Genomic DNA, 19231 nt, shown 5'->3' on the forward strand with positions numbered 1-19231 from the left:
TAAATTCCTGGAGGAAGGGGGAGGCGATGGCTGGGATGGGTGAGGGGGGGGAGACATAGAGGATTGTGAGCGGGTGACAGCCAATCCCAGCTGGGAGGGGAGAGAACGGTGCGTGGAATATCCCGTAGGGATGCGTCTCCCCCCTCCCCGGGGAGGCGGGACAACGCATCAGCCAGCTTATTGCTTTTACCAGGGAAAAAATGGACCGTAAAGGAAAAGCGCGAGAAAAAATCAGCCCAACGTAATTGTTTAGCGGACATTTTGAGGGGTGTGGAAAGCGCAGCCAAATTTTTATGATCCGACCAGACTTGAAAGGGGTGCTTGGCTCCTTCCAACCAATGGCGTCAAGTGCTCAACGCAAGTTTGATGGCAGCGGTTTCCTTATCTCCGACAGTCCAGTTTAGTTCGGGACCAGAAAATTTCTTGGATAAATAAGCACACGGTACCAATTTATTGTCTTTATTTTTCTGCAAGAGGGCAGCGCCCAGCGCCTTGTCCGAAGCATCCACGTGAACGATGAAAGGAAGCTCAGGGTCGGGATGTGTCAGAATTGGTTCAGTTGTGAAAGCTGTTTTCAGCTGCTGGAACGCTAATTGGCATTCCTGCGACCAGGGGAGGGGGGCTCCGGGCTTGGCCGCTTGGGCGTCCTTTCCTTTAGTGCGTAAAAGATCAGTGAGCGGTAAGGCAAGTTTGGCAAAATGAGGAATGAAGTCACGATAGAAGTTAGCAAAGCCTAAGAAAGATTGCAATTCCCTTCTATTGGTAGGGGCAGGCCAGTCAACCACTGCGGCCACTTTAGCCGGGTCCATTTCTAGACCGTCAGAGGATATTCGATAGCCCAGGTAGTCTATGGAGGATTGGTGGAAACAGCACTTTGACAACTTGGCAAAGAGGGAGTTATCAAGTAAACGTTGTAAAACTTCCCGGACTAAAGCCTCATGCTCTTCCAGGGTCTGTGAGTAAATTAAAACATCATCCAAATATACGACTACCCCCTTGTACAACAAATCATGTAATACTTCGTTTATGAGGGCCATGAAGGCCCCTGGGGCCCCAGCTAATCCGAAGGGCATTATTAAATATTCATATTGCCCGAATTTGGTATTAAATGCTGTTAAATGTTCGTACCCCTCCACGATGCGGACACGATAATAAGCTTCCCGCAAATCCAATTTGGTAAAAATCCGGCCTTTGCCTAGGGCATCCAAGAGGTCCTTTATTAAGGGCAAAGGATATTTGTTGGAGATGGAAACAGCATTTAGTCCACGATAATCAGTACAAAGTCTTAATGAACCGTCTTTTTTCTTCACGAATAAAACAGGGGCAGCATGGGTGTGTTTTGTGGCTCGCCGTATGAATCCGCGGGCTAAATTTTTATCTAAGAAGGCGCGGAGCTCCTTTTCCTCGGTGGGACTCATGCGATAGATCCTACCCTTAGGTAATTGGGCTCCGGGTTGTAGCAGGATCTTGCAATCGGTATCTCTATGGGGGGGAAGTTGATCGCACTCCTGTTCTTGGAAAACTCTGGATAGGTCTTGATACGCCTTTGGGATTTCTACAGCAAGGGGAGCCGACAGTACATTGAAAGCTGTAGCGATCGTTGCTTCCCCCTCCCCTACCGATGGATCTTCCCCCCCATCCATCGTGGATCTCCGCGAGGGGGGATCTGAGAATTGAGCGATTCGCTCCTTCCAAACGCAGGTTGGTTCGTGTAAAAGTAGCTCATGGCATACCTAATACAATGGAGTGCTTTGCAACTGGAGCAAGAATGAAACCACCTTTCCCCAATGATCGTAAACAGAGAAGTACCGGTTGGGTTTTGAACCGGGCCGGAACCTCACCACCCAGTGGGCTACCATCCATTTGGGTGAGCGAATGGGTTTTCACTAAGGGAACTCGGTCTAAACCGAAGTTCCTCGGCCACAATTTTGCGGCCCTCATAAGACAGTGGGGAGCAAAATCTGAGTCCACAAGTGCAGAGGCCAAAATACGCGGTATGTTTACTAGGGGTTGGCTAAGGAAGTCAAAATAATAATGGGAGCGCTGCCTTCACTCACCGGATCAGGGGAAGGATTAAGATCCACGGGTGCCGCTGAAAGACTAAGCGCAGTTTCTTCCTCTTCGACATCCTTTCATCAAAAGTAGCTTTGGACTCCATCCTTGAGTTGGCAGGCTGATTTGCGTGGAGGCTTGGCAGAAGGAGTGCGGGCCCCCGGGAGGGGAGGCTTCTGCTTCTTCGGGCAGTTGGCAGCCAGGTGGCCAGGACCTCCTCGCAGTAAAGGCACAATCCCAAACGGCGCATCGGCGTTCTGACGTGGTTCGGCCGCTACATACCGGCTTGGTTTTCTAGGCCGGCGGCCGGCGTTGCAGTTGGCTGGTTTCGGGCGCGGGCGGCCTCCAGCGCCGGGCATAGGCAAGACGGGTAGCAACCTGTCGAGCCGAAAGCTCGATCCAATCCGCTAAGCCGCTTATGGATAACCGAATAAGGATCACTGTTTCACGGCTTAATATCCATAAAGCTTCTAAAAAATATCATCGCGATTCTCACGCGCTCGGGCCAGTCCGGGTGGAAAGTTTACTGAAGCCGCTGCGCTGAATTCACGGGGCAAAAATCAGCAAAGCGAGCGTTGCCTCTGTTGGATGGTTTTTCACTGTACGGATGGCATCGCTTTCAGCATTGGGATCTTGGAACCGAATGCGCTTAACGCTTGGAGGAAGCCTCGCTACCGTGCGGGTATCGTCCCCCTGCAATTCATAAAGAGTAACAAACCGTACTCAGCGGCTACCCCATCCAACACCGTAACCCAATGTCTCGTATTTTTCGCTGCTCAGAACGCATATATAGATCAAGTATGAAATTCTTGCATATGGGCATCGAAGTTGCAGGTGATAAAGTAAGGAAGTTTAGATGCGTGCCATCAAACGAAGCTGATGGGGGGTCTGTAGAACCCTCTTCAATCGCTCTAGGTAAGCGGTTGGGGTTAAAGTTGCTGCATGTAACTCTGGTTGTTGTACTGGATAGGTAGGGGCGCTTGGAGGAGCAGGGGTTGAGGAGGTGCCCTAAGTTGAAAAGCTGGAACCGGGCCACGAGGCGCCTCCAGCAGGGGGGAGGGCCGCCGGGTGCGGGGGTGAAGGTGCTAGGCACCTCAACTGGGGCTCTTAACCAACGCCTCACGCTAAGCCGTCGTGAGAGTTTGCTCCCCGCTCAGCCAATTCCCTCTCTTGGCGTGTTAAGGCATCTTGGTGCGCATGCAAAGCTGCCCTCTCTCGATCCGCTACAATTTGGCTCTTTCTGCCCTCGCTGGAAATGGCTACAAAAGTCAGTTCATTCTGGGTTTGGATGGCTTTTGATGCTTTTCGCGCTGGCGCTGTAAATCCAGTTTGGACTGATCTTAGTACTTTGTCATGAATCGTCAGGATTCTCTGTTGGATACCTTCGTTGACGCTAACGCTTCTCTTTCACGGTCCAACTCCATTTGGATTTCCTCTTGCGCTTGCTCTTTCACGGGTCCTGCTTGCAGACTTTGGCGCTCCTCTTCCACACAGTTCGTGCTCGCGGCCCCAGGCAAGTTTACGCCCCGCTAGCATGGCCACCGTGATCGTCCCAATTCTTTCTTCGAGGGCATAGGTAATCGATTCGGGATCGCATCCAGTTCCTCCTCCGATGGTTTTTTTTTTCCTCCATGCCTCCGACTGCGCCATACACGGATTTTCACCCATTCGGCCGCTCGGGCCTCGGTTTGGAACTGCTCGAGGTGGTGTGGAACCCTTCTTCCTCGACATTATCATCATTCATCCAACCTCTCGCCATCGCCCCTGCTTCCGCTGTAACTTTGGGACGCAAGCCCGCAAGTGCTATGCCATTGCTGATCTTTGGGAATATCATCGGCGACATTTGTCCAGGAACCTTTCAATGGGATTCTTGGGTGTCAGCATGAATGGTAGTTAATCCGAACTCCTCAGGGACTGGCTGCATCTGGGGGGTTTATAATCCACACGTTGTCGGGTGTGGAAATCGGAACCGGTCAACAGGCGCTCGATCCATAGATAGCTTCCAAAACTCTCATGCATCTCCACAACGCATCTGAACCACGCCGATCGTCCCAAGGGGAAGAGAGGCAGACTCAACTGGACCGAGGTCGGGAGAGAGTCACCAGCTTAAATCGATCATCCCCCCGGATCCTCGAGGAGCTTGGAAGGGAAGGCTCGAAACCCTCTATGGGGGCTATCGTGCCTTCCACATGGTCAAGAGTACTCAATCTCTGCATGTTAGGACACCAGAGATCCAAACACATTCAAGAGAAAAAATGAGTTAGATTCCTGCCATAATGTAAGGAATTCCAAAGAGCAGAAATAAAAAGGCTTTTTAATTATAAGTCCGTTTATTCAGACATCCTGGAAAGCACACACACACACGACATGGCAGGAATGAGCAACCCCGCTCAAACAACAGGTTATAATGCTGACTAACCCATCCCCCCGGCTCCGTTCTCATGAGAACGGAATTCTACTATGCGAAAGCGAGATAAGCATTCTCACAAGGTTGGTACAGGTCCTGGCCGGACGCCCAAAAGAATCTCCGTCAAGGCCAGGTTTGGCTGTAAGGGAAACAAGAACGACTGAGATCCTTACAGGGAGATTGATATGCACTCCCCTTGAGCTCTCTAGAAGGATGGAATAAAAATATACTAAGATTAAGCTGGACATAACAGTTGAGAAGACTATGCAGGGACTAGAGAAGCAAAAACAATTTTATCACCTTCTTTTATAATAATAGAACTTGGGAGCCCCCAATAAAGTTGATGGGCAGCAGATTCAAAAATGGACAGAAAGAAGTACTTCACTTAAAAAGTAATTAATTGTGAAATTCACTGCCAATGGAGGTAGTGATGGTCCTCAGCACAGATGGCTTTATAATGGGATTAGAGTTTCATCACCGGCTACCAGCCAAAATGGTTGAAGAGAGCCTCCACATCCAGAGGCAATCAACCACTGAATATCACTCAAGTCAAGGGGGGAGGCGTGCCTTGACTTCTGTATCATTGTCCCCCAAGACAACTGGTTAGCAGCTATGCGAAACAGGATGCTGGACTAGACAGACCACTGGTCTGACACAGAAGGGCTCTTCTTACAGTGCAAGGTGAACTGAACCAGGTGGGACAACTTCTGTGCAAACAGGAAACATGACACTATATAAAACTATCACTTTTTTCTGAAGCTGTTCCCTTTTTCCTAATCTGCGCTTACAGCGACTTCCTAGACTTTAAATACTGTAGCTACTGAATCCCGAAAGCACCTATGAAAAGGGTCAGCTCCTGAATTTTTAACATTGATCCTTGAAGGAGGAGAAGAAAAAGAGTTTGGATTAATACCCTCCTTTCTCTCCTGTAAGGAGACTCACAGTGGCTTACAAACTCCTTTCCCTTTCTCATCCCACAACAGACGCCTTGTGAGATAGGTATGGCTGAGAGTTCTGAGAGAATCGTGACTAGCCCAAGGTCGCCCAGTAGGCTTCATGTGGAAGAGAAGGGGGGGAAATCCAGTCCACCAGATAAGAGTCTGCCACTCATGTTGTGGAGGAGTGGGGATTCAAATCCAGTTCTTCAGATGAGAGTCCACCTGCTCTTAATCACTACACCATGCAGCACGGCTAGATACAAAGAAAGAAAGGATGGTGCCGGGGTGGGGGTGGGGGTGGGGGGTGGACTGTCAGGTAGAACAAAACTGAGCTTTACACCCCTTGGAAGATAGTTCAGAGGATAGTCATGTTGGGCTGGAGTGGAACAGTTAGATTTGAGTCCAGAAGAACCCCAGAGACTAACAAGAGTTTCGGGGTATAAACTTTGATATCTGACGAAGGGAGCTTTGATTGCTGAAAGCTTACACCCAGAAACTCTTGCTGGTCTGTAAGGTACTCCTGAATGCACATCAGACATCCCTCTCCCTTTGAAGTTCTGTGGGAAGCCGACATAATTTGCGAAGGAAAATGGATCCTTGTGGATCCTCATGATTTTTGCCACCTCTCAGAAGTCACCACCTCTCAGAAGTCACCACCTCTCAGAAGTCACCACCTCTCAGATAAATGCAAGCTGAACTAGGGGTGGCGGGAGGGAGGCAAGGGTTGGGTAGGGATTGGAGAAAGTAGCAAGGCATGGGTAGGGGTGGGGGAGATGGGAAGGGGTGGCTAGGGGCTGGGGAAGGTGGCTAGGGGTGGAGGGAGGATGGTAAGGGGTGGCAAGGGGGTGGGGGAGGTGGCTAGGGATGGGGGAGGGTGGCAAGGGATGGGGGAGGGTGGCAAGGGGTGGGGGAAGGTGGCAAAGGATGGCTAGGGAAATGGAAAGGGGGGTGGGGGGAGGGATGGCACCTGTGGACCTGGCTGGCCTTTTTGGGTGGTGGGGAGGTCTTGGCCCCTCCCATGCTGCCCCCCATACTCAGCCCCCCCCACCCCACTTACCTGGCAGTGGGCCTGGCTGGGAAGGGGAAGGGGCCTAAGTTGATTTCTCACCCCCATGTGACCCACCAGCGCCCGCCCAGTGCACTGGTCCCTACCCCACCCCCTTATGTCTGCCCCACATCCTGTTTTACTTCAGGGCATGAATGCATTCATACCCAAAGCTTTGTTTCATTAGCAATGCAGATGAATCTTCCTTTCAAGCCCCTTTTTTTAAAAATTCCCTGGGCCCTGCCTCTCAGAACTATGACTTCCTTTATAACCAGTTTTCCCCACCCCAAAAAGTTTTCTTATAACTTTCCCCTTGATCAAGCTCTTGAATTTTCTTCTTTTCTCCTATCCTGCACTGAAAGAAGCCCTTTGCTGATTTTGTCAGACCAATACTTCTTGGAGGGGAACTCGGTTTAATTCAAAGGAAATCTGCATCAGTGTATTGTGAAAAGTGTATTGTGAAAAGCAGTTTTGTATCTAATTTCATTGACAGGGTGGGGGCTTTTTCAGTGCTCAAGGGAACTTGGTGGTGGAAAGGGCAATCACCTCTGGGATGGCATATGGCAACCCCCATTGATGCAACTCCCTGAGTCAGCTGGATGCCCCATTAACTTTGTCAATATTGCCTCCTCCCACCAAATTGCCCTGCTCTGGATGGGCAACCACCAAGGAATACTAGGCTCATAACACAGAGGCAGGCAATGGCAAACCACCTCTGTCTGTTCCCTGACCTGGATGGCCAGATCTGATGGGTCTTGGTTGGCTTTTGCTGGAATTTGGATGGGAGACCACCAAGGAAGGCAGGCAATGGCAAACCATTTCTGATTGTCTCTTGTTTTGAAAACCCTACAGGTCAGGTTGCCAGCTCTGGCTGTGAAAATTCCTGGAGTTTTGGGGGTAGAGCCTGGAGAAGCTACAATCTGTTGAGGGACCTCCTCAGCAGAGGGTAATGCCACAAAACCACCCTCCAAACCTGCCATTTCCTCCAGAGGAACACACCTGTTGTATGGAGATCAGTTGTAATTCCAACAGAATGCTAGCCACTACCTGGAGGTTGGCAACTGTAACCTACAGGGGTCGCCACACATCAGCCCAGAGGTGATAGCCCTTTCCACCACCAAGTTACTATCCCTCTGAGCACCGAAAAAGCCCCCCTCCATGCAATTAGACACAAAACCGCTTTTCACAATACACTGATGTGTGAATGAAGCCGATGTCCTTTGAATTAAACTGAATTTTGTATCTTTGACTGACAAATATTAGGGGGTGGGGGCAGTAGTGGGATTCAGCAGGTTCGCACTTCGGTAGAACCGGTTGTTAAAATGGTGCTTGTAAACAACCAGTTGTTAAATTGTTTGAATCCCACCACGGGCGGGGGGTGGTGGTGGTGGTGGTGGAATGAACTTGGCAGGCCCCCGCCCGCCTACCACCTCCAAGCAAAAGCTCCCCTCCCCCTTCACATCCTGCATGTGAGCTCCCAAAGGCACCTGGTGGGGCCACTGCGAGTAGCAGAGTGCTGGAGTAGATGGACTCTGCTCTGATCCAGCAGGCTCTTTCTGATGTTTTTAAGTAAGAACCCGGCAGACCCCCACGCACACTTGAAGCCCCCCCCCCCCGGTCTTTCACCCCACCCTGCGCCAGCCGCGCTGATGATGCCCTTTCCCAGGTAGCGAGCCCCTCGTTTTATACCCCCGCCCACCTCTGGGGCTCTTGCAAACCTCCTGCCCGCCTCTGGATGCACGCAAGACCCCCCCCCCTTTGGCGACCCCAGGAAATCCTAAAGGTCCGCCCCCCCACCCTCGTTCATGATCTGCCCACTGAGGCGCGCCAACCCCCTCTCCACGTGGATCCCACCATGCAAATCCACGCCCCCCTCCTCGCCCCACCCCCTCCTCTAGCCCCTCCTCGGGCTGACCTCTCCCCTCCCTCTCGCCACCCCCCGTTCCCCCTCCCACCCGTGCAAACCTCGCGAGACAATCCGCGCTTTCACAAGTGTCTGTTTTTTTTTTACTTTGCACCAATCGATCCGGGGGCTTGAAAAAAAAAAAGCCCTGCGAAGAGGGGGGCGGGGGAGAGGGGGTCGCCCGGTCGGGGGAGGGAGAGAGAGAAGAGGGGGCGCGAAAAGTAAAGGGGGTGCCCCGCCCCCATTGACTGCACCTGGCGACCCCCCGAGTTGCTTTTGGGCACCCCCCCCTTTGAACACCCCCCATCAGTGTTCCATCCCTTGGGGGAGCCGCCCGAAGACTAGGCCACCCTCGGCGGGCGCGGCTGCTACGCGAGGCCGGGGATTTTACGGCCTACACTCCCTGCTCGAGGAGGAGGAGGCGCGTCTCCGACACCAGAGCCGGACGCCGCTTCTGCGGTCTCCCCTCTACCCCCCCCCCCCCCCGTCTTCCCCTCAGCCGCACCCCCCCCCCCGTCTTCCTTCCCCCGCGTCGGAGCGGAGCCCGCCGGCCACGCCAGGTGAGAGCCAGCCCCGCGCTGTCCACGCCGCGGGGCGGGAGGCCCGGAGGCTCGCCCCTTCTTTCCGCCGCCCTTCAAGGCCGCGGCCTGGCCTCCTGGGCCTCGGGGGTCGGTCGGCGTCAGGGCCTGCTTTATCTCCACCCCAATTTAAGGGGGTGCTTTTTAAACCTGTAGGCCTCAGCGGGGGTGGGGTTCACACCCCACCCCGTCGCTATGGGAACCTCTCGGGTCGGGGAGCCGGACCCCCCCTCGGTAGGCCTCGGCAGAGGGGCCTGGGTTGCCATGGTAACATTGTAGGGAGACCCACACCCGCCTGGGTAGGGGGGTTCCGTTCCTCGGTTTATGGGAGGGGGGCAGGGGTTCTGTCCGGGGGGAGGTTATTGTCGCAGGGGTGGGGGGCGCCTGTGGCGACCAGGCTGGCGGCTCTCTTCGCGGGTAGGCCTCGGACAGGCCTGGGGTGAGGAACTGGGAAGGTGTGAGAGGGGTTGGGGGTCGCGTGAGGGTGCAAGTGGGAAGGGGGTTGGAAGAGCCACTGCCACCCTCGCGCCTGAAGGCCTGGAAGATGGGGGGGGGGGTGTTACAACCAGGTTTCTATGGTAACTGCCTCTGGTGGGACAGGGGGTGGCATGCTGATGCTATTGTGGTGGGGAGCTTTGGAGTCAAAGGGGCCATATGGGATCTGAGGCTTGGGCGTGTCAGGGATTCTGGAGGGATGTTTTGTGGGGAGGGGTTCAGGGGAGAACGCCAACCCCTTTCCCTTGGTATGGAACTTGGGTAGGGTATGTAAATTTTGTTCAGGAAGGGAAAATCTAAAGGATTCATGCTAGGTGCTATTGCATATTTCTTCCCCAAAGCATTTTTTGTGGGGGGGCGGGGTGGGGTGGGGATTATTAAGACTGAGATTCTTTTGACTCTAGAAAACTCTGGTGGTGAGGTGGGGTTGATCCCAGCACATGGTCTCATTTTCATTCTGACATTTCCCTAGGATGCGGAAGGGTCTTTTGGGAAGCAAGAGTTAGTGGTTGTGAGGGGGGGGGGGTGTTTAGTAAGAGGAATGATTTGCGAGTACTGTGGGAAGGTGCTTTTTAGTGTCAAAACAGTTGCATAGGTTTTGGGGAGGTGTTGTTAGAGAAGAAGAAACCACCTGTGGAATTTTAACCCAGTTGTGGTAGCGGGGAGACAATCTGTTTATGTGTCCTGCTTAATCCCATTAAAAAGCAGTGAATTAAATTGTGCTCTGTGCGTTTAACTCCCCTGAGACATACCCCAGTCTCAGCGTTAGTTTCTCAAATCATCAAGGAATTCAGTGTGCCTTGGAGGTATGAGATATTTGAAGTCTCTTTCAAACATACAAACTTTTCTCAGATGCCAGACAAGATGTTCAGGGTCTGGTAGTTAGGTGGTGTGCCCATTTTTGTGTGAATTTGTTCTTAATTCAGGAGTTTTCCTTTATTCCACATCATAGTTTGAGTGTTAACTTCCATTCTAGCTTCCATTGTTTATTGAGTTCAACAACCTTACTGGGAAGTTTAAGTATGTGTGTGTAAATATTCTCAGAATAATTTTTCTCTCTTAATAGATATCGTGACCCTTATAGCACATATCTGTGAGTCCCATCACTTAACAGTGGCATTAAGTTCCAAGCAAAGTTCTGTTAAGTTTGTAATGTTACAGTCATAATCATGAGGTGGACCAGCAAACCATAGAGGTGGCCATGTTAGTGCTGTGTGCAGGGTGTATTTTTAAAGAAAGCCTAAACCCTTGCTCTTCAGGGAATGCATCTGGATGTAGTGGACTTTAAATACATGACTGATATACAACAGGTCTCGTAGGGACATAACGGACAGGAACAGAACAATTGTTGTGATGTCAGAGGTTTTGTTTTTCTCCATCTTTTAAAGGGCATTTGTTGCCTTTCAGGAACATTCCTTGGAAGCATGTGCTTCTATGCAAAGCAATTCAGTACTTTTATCTTTTAGTGGGAGAGGAATTAAAGTAGAACAGATACTTTCAGAAACAATGTTTTGGAGAAGATGTGAATCATTGGACTAGATGTGTTTTGCTGTTCTACAGTTAAATTGTATGTTTGAGGGACTAGTGGAAACCATTCATTAGGTGTAGTAGGATTTTGAGAGTCTCTGATTGTCTGTTTGGTGCCATTTGGATTCTTTGTTGGAGAAAGAGAAGAAATGTCTCACTTTGTTATTGTTTTTTATTCGTTTATATTGCATCTTAGCTTTGTGGCATTTGAGGGAATTGACTAAAAATGTAGCATGTAAAAATTGTTGGATGAAGTGGTGATGGAAGAATGCTTACTGTCCCTGAATACCTACATATTTCTTTTCATCTGAGATTTGGAAAATAGAAGACTGCTTGAAATGTTTAACCAGCCCCACAATTGCTCATTTTGATTATAGGCTTTTTGAAACATAGTGCATTTATTGCATATGCTTCCCATGTTTGATTTCTAATACATTGAATATTAGAAAGTTGTACTGCAGAGGGAAGGTTAACAATGGATTAGTTCAAATGTCTAAACCTTGTGTGTATGTCTGTTTTTCCTCTTAGCACATAAGGACAGTTTATGATCCTATCAAATATTGGTAACTGTAACTAATTGCATCACTAAATGGTAATGTAACTGGTAACACAGATGGGAACCTGTTTTCAGTAGCCTGTTTGTGAATGTTGAAATTGTGTACTTCCTAAGGAACGGGTCATTCTGGGATGCCTTCTATTAAAAGACTGACTTGAGAAGATATCTCTGGAAATTGCCCTTTTGTGCATACAGGAAAAACAGCCAAGGTAGTCACGGATGCAGATCCATCCATGTATGGTCCATCTCTTATATCATATGAAATCAATTGATAACAGTGACATGTGCGCTATAAAATGCAGCTCCTCAGAATAGATAGCTGAGCAAAATAATGAGGGTTGTCAGTGTTTTCCATGGTAGCCTCATTGTTTTTTACCAGACTTTACCACTAGTAATGTAAGGGCATAAAGGTAAAGGTAGTCCCTTTGCAAGCACCAGGTTGTGATGCCACATCATGACATTTACTAGGCAGACTTTGTTTACAGGGTGATTTTCCATTGCCTTTCCCAGTTGTCCATACTGTACCCCTAGCAAGTTTGGTACTTATTTTACAGACGTCAGAAGGATGGAAGGCTGAGTTACCCTTGGGCCAGCTACCTGAAACCAACTTGTTGGAATTGAACTGAGGTTGTGAGGAGAGTTTTGACTGCAGTTTACCACTTTTCCCATGGGGCCCTTATATAACAGTGTCGTGATTGATAAAAGCCATGACCTGTCCTTCCGACTGTACAGTTGTGACTGCAGAAGTTTGGGTGTCTCAAACTAGGTGACGAGCAGAATGATGCAAGGTTTTCTGAGTAGTGTGAAATTGGAAGTGGGGCCTCGTTCAACCAATAGTGAGGTCAGGCAAGAGTGGTTGGGGATCCTAGATTTAGAATCTTCAGGATATAGCTTGTGGGAGACCTGGGATTCAGGTCACTTGCACAGATATAGGATGGATGACACCTGACTTGTCAACACTAATGAATGATGAAAGTAGAGGAATAATTAAAGTAGTTGGGGTTTCTGAGCAAGCTGTTTCCGTCCTTTAGAGATGCGTGGAGGGAGAAAGGTTTGTAAATGCAGGATCCTTATTTCCTTGTTTCTTGCAAGAAGCTATGGGGGGGCACCAACATTTTCGGGATAGAAAATATGTGTCGGTCAGAATTGTCTTTTAAAAAGGAACATACCGTTTCTCCTCATGCTGAAGTTATCTTTTACTGTTTAATAAAACCAGGTGCATTTAACTCCAAGCAATGTAGGAGCCTCTCAATTGGTTGGCATTTGCCTTTCTCTTCCCAGCACAGTAGTTTTTGATGGGATACACTACCAGTAGCTACACTGCTCTGGTCTGCACTTTCCTGTTACTTTGTTTCTCTGTTATTGGTGGTTTCTCTGTTGTGTTAGATGGTGTCCTGCAGACCTTAAACACACCTGCATTCCCCAACAAATGAATCAGTCTCATACAGAGTCAGACCATTAGTCTACTGAGGTCTACTGTGACTGGCAGCAACTTTCAAAGGTCTCCACTGTTCAGGTGTTTTATATCACCTACTGCCTGAACCTTTGCAGAGAAGATTCCAGGAACTGAATGTGGGTCGTTCTGCATTCAAAGCAGATAATCTGTTATGGCCCACACACTCCTTTGTTGGGTTGAAAGAGATGGAGGCTAACCACAAAGACTCAATGTTGCTGCAGTTAGTCTAGATGGACAGAGATAATTAAATTAGATTTGTCAGTGCAAATAATGAACAAATAGTGCTTGTTTGGGGCATCAGGTAGAGCTCAACTGACCAGTAGTTGTCACTGGAAAAATATGAATGTGGCTTTGATGAGTTCAGAGTGGGGGTGGGGGCAGGGTGTAAAATGAATAGACACTGCCTAATTTGACATAGTTATGGTTCTACAGCTCTTTTTACATGTGATCTGTCAGTGGTGTTAACACAACTTTAGATTTGTGCTTGTTTAATTCTTGCTTTTAGTAATGCTGACTGTTTGTATTATGCACGTTTTTAGTAGATATGATGGAAGAATTGCATAGCCTGGACCCTCGACGGCAGGAACTGCTTGAGGCCAGGTTCACTGGAGCAGGCGTGGCAAAGGTCAGTATAACTTAAGCTGTGTTATGAATTCTTCTTTTTAAAAAAATTCATGCACAGGTGGGTATTTGGGTTGGCTGTTGGTCTTCCAGGTATCAACCTTGATGCTTCTTTTTTAAAGTCTTAATTTTTACTGTAGATGAGAAAAATCACCAGAACAAAATGTCTTTAACCTCAACATTCAAAAACTGGAAGTCGTGTAAAAATAATCTCAGGATCTCCAAAATTAGCCATGGTTGTTTCATGCCGATATCATGATTTTTGGTAACTGGGAGCTGGCGCAAGTGGGTTGTCATCGAATCATAGAGTTGGAAGAGACCCCAAGAGCAATCAAGTCCTACCCCCTGCAATGCAGGAACACACAATCAAAGCACTCCTGACAGATGGCCATCGAGCCTCTCTTTAGACACCTCCAAAGAAGGAAACTCCTCCACAATCCAAGGTAGTGGAGAAGTTCCACGTTCGAGCAGTCCTTACTGTCAGGAAGTTTTTCCTGATGTTTAGGTGGAACCTCTTCTCCTTCACCTTGAACCCATTACTCCTGGTTGTAGTCTCTGGAGCGGTAGAAAACAAGCTTGCTCCCTCACCAACATGGCATCCCTTAAAATATCTAAACATGGCTATCATGTCACTTCTTAACCTTCTTTTCACCAAACTAAACACACCCAGCTCCCGAAGTCTCTCCTCGTAGGGCATAAATTCCAGATCTTTTACCATTTTGGTTGCCCTCCTGGGGACCCGTTCCGGCGTGTCAGTAGCCTTCTTGTGGAGCCCAGAACTGTACACAGTATTCCAGGTGAGGTCTAACCAATGCAGAATAGATAGTTACAACTACATCCCTTGATCTTGACACTATAGTCTTATTGATACAAGCCAAAATTGCATTGGCTTTCTTGGCCGCCGCCGCACCACACTGCTGACTCATGTTTAGTTTGTGGTCTACTAAGACTCCCAGATCCCTTTCACATGTACTGTTGTCAAGCCAGCTGTCACCCATCCTACATCTGTGCATTTCATTTTTTCTGCCTAAGTGTAGTATCTTACATTTATCTCAATTGAAATTCATTTTGTTTTTGCACAGCTCTCTAATCTGTCCAGGTCATTTGGAATTCTGACTCTGTCGTCTGGGGTGTTAGCTACCCCTCCTAATTTGGTGTCATCTGCAAATTTGATTAGCATGCTCTCTATTCCATCATCTAAGTAATTAATAAAAATATTGAATAGCACTGAGTTTAGGACAGAACCCTGTGGCACCTCACTAGTCACTTCTCTCCAGATGAGCCATTGATAAGCACCCTTTGAGTTCGGTCAGTCAAACAAATACAAATCCATCTAATATTAGCATTGTCTAGTCCAAATTTCACCAGCTTACTTGCAAGGGGCACCTTGTCAAAAGCTTTACTAAAATCAAGGTATTCCATGTCCACAGCATTCCCTTCATCTACCAAGCTTGTCACTGTCAAAAATAGAGATAAGATTAGTCTGGCATGACTTGTTTTTCCAAAACCCATGCTTGCTTTTTGTGATTACAGTATTCCCTTCTAAGTGCTGTCAGACTGTCTTTTTAATGATCTGCTCCAGAATCTTCCCAGGTATTGATGTGAGGCTGACTCAAGCTGCCTTGAGTCGTCCAGAAAAAGGCAGAGTATAAATGTAATGTAATAAATTATGTAATAAATTATTAGGATTCTGCTGTTCCTCCTTTTTTAAGATGGGGGTAACATTATTCCTCCTCCAGTCCATTGGGACTTCTCCTGTTTTCCAGGAGTTCTCAAATTATGTAGACAACTCTGTTGAAGTGTGGCAAGTTCTCTGACTCCCAGATGCTGAAAAATATGCTTGGGCTCTCTGTGGCCAAAAATTAAGCAGTCACATTTGTCCTTGTTTCTGCTTTCTCTGAATTTGCTACAAGACATCACTGTTCTGGTTTCTCTTGCTGGTTTTGGATTTTCTGAGCCTGTTCTTTCTTTTAAATATCTATTTCTCTTATTGTTCTTCCTAGCCAGCTGTTGATATTCCCCCTTGTTTTTCTTGCTGGTTTCTGTCTGTGTGCCAAAGTTCAGTCTTTTGCCCATTTCTGTGTTTTTAAAATATTTTTATATCCTTTTGGAGGTTGAGGGAAACTTTTCATTACTGTTCCTCATTAACACTATGGAGGCCAGTTTTACTTTTCTGTTCCCTGTTTCTCCCTCTTCTTGTGGTTTAACATGTAATATACAGTACTCATCTGGAACAAAAAGTTCAAGATTATATCCCTTCTCATCTGATCTTATTGTTTTCTCAAAATGGGCCTGAGCAGGTTCTCACATCCTTAATTCTGAACAGCATGCTGTGCCATTATAAACATTTTGCACATGTGTGTACATTTTATTTATTTATTGGATTTATTGCAGTCATAATGTACACACAAACTCTGTCCTGCATAGACAAAACCCAGTGTAAGACAGGGGCTAGAACAGAGAAGAGGGTTGGCCAAGGGTGAGTGAGAAAAGCTGGCCAGATCCAGCCTAAGGCTTACCATCACGTGTCAGAATGTTTTTGTTTGTTTGCCATACAGATCCATGTTCATTAAGTTCTTCACTTGTTCATATATGAACAGGTGTGATAGATGAATTCAGCCAGTCACTTTCTATACTGGCTCTGTTTAGTGAATACTGCTTTTAGAGGGTAACTTTTGGTTGTAGCTGTGACAACCAGGGTTATTCCTATATTTTCTTGCATACTGCAACAATTTTGTCATAGCTTTATTGAAAACTACAAGAAATTGTAAAGAGGTTTTGTGGGGACAATACTTATGTGGTCAGGAAAACTTTGAAGACTGAAAAATGAATCTGGCTCTTCGAATTTTGGGCTGGCTTGGAGAACCAAAGAAAAGTTGTCAAGGCCCTTTTCAGTTCTCATTGTTGTATAGCACCCATTTGTGTACATATTTTTGATCAGTCTTTCTGAGACAGATTATTTTGGTCTTCAGGTACAAATGACTTCCCTGTTGCATATTTCTGTTCTTCTTGCTTGCAGCTATATCCTGCAAGTTCATTATCAGTTGATCTTCTATCACAGACTGAAGGAAAGTAGAAGATTGAAGAACTTGAGAGGACTTGAGATTTCTGCAAAAGGAAGAACCCATCTCTTTATTTTGAAAATTCAGTCTAAATTCCCCCTCACATTGAGGTCACTGGCATCAATCCAGGGATAATGTGGTTGCTGTATAGGTACAATTGTACTTTTAATTTTCTTCTGCCAAATGAAAGCACACTGCATTGCTTGGCAGTCTGCCTTTGAAACTCACAGGGGTCTTTAAAAAAGAGACAAGAAGCTTCCTTTGCCAAAATCCACAAAGGTTATCATATTATAACCAAACTTCTTCAACTCATAATGTATATACATGTCCTCTTTTTTAGTTTTTCTCTTTGCAACTGGATGCGTTGGTTCTTTGCATATATCATGTATCTTTGCACTTCTTGTATGATCATAGTCGGGCAGCAAGTGGGATTCCTCACCTTCTGGAACTGTTGCAGACAAGGCATCCCAGTTTCTGTGCTTAGCATCATTGTGATGAACATGCATTGCTTTACCATCTGTTGTCTGTTTAGAGCAACAGATACTTGTGTGACAGAAAGAGATTGCAGTTGTATCTGATGCAGCACAGAAATGTGAGTTTCTCGAGTCTTCACTGTTTCTCAGAAGCATTTACATTGGGGATTCTGCAAATGCTAGGCAGGCCTAGCTAAGTATAATACAAGATGGTGTTTATTTTGAACTTGCAGCCTGCTGAGCGTGTTATAAATTTCCTGAAAATATCTGTGAGTTTGCTTGCTTCCCATGCTTGAAGTGGATGTGGGAAGGGGCCCTCACAATCTTTATTCCTGGCAGAATTTACTGACCTGTGTTTTGGTTCTGTTCTGTCCAGCAACAGTTTAGACTTTTGAAATGAGGCTATTGTCATCTGTGGCTTGTCAGCTGACTTGTGCTGAGGAGAATTGCAACCAGTCTGCACAAGTGTGTTGGATGCAGTCATCCTTAAATGCTTATGAATATGCTTTTGCTTTAAAAGAGTTGGCTTGCATGGTAGTGAGAATATTTTTCGGGTTTTTTCCTTCTGCACTAGGGTCCATTAAACAGTGAATCTTCCAATCAGAGTTTGTGCAGTGTGGGCTCTCTAAGTGATAAGGAATTGGAGGTAAGTGAGATTGATGCTTCTCCAACACCCTGAATCTTCAGCTTGTTTTGGGAGCATGGAGCAGATATTTCCTGGTCAAGCGTGCCATCTGTAGGCAGATCTATGCAGTTGTTTTACAAAAGAATGATCACATGAAAGGTTACTTACTACATACTAAACCTGCCTCCGACAGACATTGTTACCTCAGATGCATGAATGCACTCTGTATCTCTAAAACAGTCCTACGAGAGCCAGTGTTTAAAGATGACCAGGCTACACACAGGTTGCATACTTCCAGAGTGAAAATAGTTGTGTGGATTGGTTCCAGCAACCATACATCATCTTTTCTGCTGTTTAGGTTCCCCATTGTAGCAAAAAACAACAACCAACCAACCAAATGTTTCAAAAATAATTGATTCAACTCGAAAAATACAGAGTTGGCCAAAAAACTCTTATTATCTCAATACTTTGCTTTAGAAGGGAAGTATACTATCAAATAATTTGCAACCCTGCACAGTTAGACTCAGAAGCATGAAGAGGTTGAGTTTAATCTGTTTGTGAAATGAAAAGTGTATGAGGTGTTGTGAACAAGCATCCATTTTAGGTCTATATTAATGTACTTAAATTCTGGAAGGTCTGTGGCAATTGACTTGAGTATTTCTCCCCCCCCCCCCCCCAAGACTCCTGAAAAAAAGCAGAATGACCAGCGCAACAGGAAGAGGAAAGGAGAACCATTTGAGACCAGTCAAGGTAACCTGTGTTCCAGGCAAACTAATTAGGATTTGCAAACAGTCAGTAATGAGGCCAGTTGTTAGAGAATTCTTCTGTCCATGGGGAGAATGCATGTGCTCCTGGGAAATGAGGTGGGGGTGGGGGTTGGGCAGCTTGTTATGATCCCGGTTTTGGAGCCGAGACCTTCCCTTCAGAGACAATTTGTTATCCCTGTTATGCGAAAAACATTTCTAGCCCTACACTATCTTAATCCGGGGTTTACTCTCACCACTTTTTTCATATATGCACTATGCTACAGATAAACATAGCTTCCCAGCACTTTAAATGCACAAACAGTAAGGTGCAGTGGTCATGCAGTTTTTGATTACGTGCAGTTTTCAAGTTGCTTTGGGTGCCAGTGTTCTCTTGTATAGGAAATGTTGCATGTGGGGAAGGTCAGCAGCTGCCTGTACACCTGCATTCTCTGTTGAGGCTCCTTCCTTGTGGAATGGTCTTCCTTAGGTGGTCAGGAAAGCACCCACATTTCTGGCATGCAGCAAGACTATGTAAAACAGAATTGTCCTGGAGGGCATTTTTGTTAAGGGCTGTAATATAACAGGATGGTTCTGGAGGGAACTTTAATTAAAGGAATGGGACTGTGAACTGTACCACTCTGTATAATACAAACTATCCAGTTTCTGTATCGTCTCACTGTGTTATCTTCTACTTATCTACTACCATTTTCTGCACTTTTTAACAAACCACATGTAGTACTATTTTAC

The 19231-nt window shown here is 46.9% G+C and overlaps 1 protein-coding gene across 4 annotated transcripts in view; it reads left to right on the plus strand.

Moving 5' to 3' along the window:
• The first annotated feature begins 8477 nt into the window (after nucleotides 1-8477).
• TLK2 (tousled like kinase 2) overlaps nucleotides 8478-19231 on the plus strand; it is a 48897-nt gene continuing 38143 nt past the window's right edge. Inside the window, exons 1-4 of one of the 4 annotated variants that reach the window (XM_048517423.1) lie at nucleotides 8478-8905; nucleotides 13497-13582; nucleotides 17688-17759; nucleotides 18419-18488. In XM_048517423.1, coding sequence (XP_048373380.1) covers nucleotides 13502-13582; nucleotides 17688-17759; nucleotides 18419-18488 — 223 coding nt within the window. In that variant the 5' untranslated portion in view covers nucleotides 8478-8905; nucleotides 13497-13501. Of the gene's footprint in view, nucleotides 8906-8980; nucleotides 9191-9668; nucleotides 9685-13496; nucleotides 13583-17687; nucleotides 17760-18418; nucleotides 18489-19231 lie in introns of those variants that run through there. The other 3 variants (XM_048517425.1, XM_048517424.1, XM_048517426.1) reach the window with 3 other exon arrangements.

The sequence above is a fragment of the Sphaerodactylus townsendi genome, linkage group LG15 (genome assembly GCF_021028975.2).
Source record: "Sphaerodactylus townsendi isolate TG3544 linkage group LG15, MPM_Stown_v2.3, whole genome shotgun sequence".
Lineage (NCBI taxonomy): Eukaryota > Metazoa > Chordata > Lepidosauria > Squamata > Sphaerodactylidae > Sphaerodactylus > Sphaerodactylus townsendi.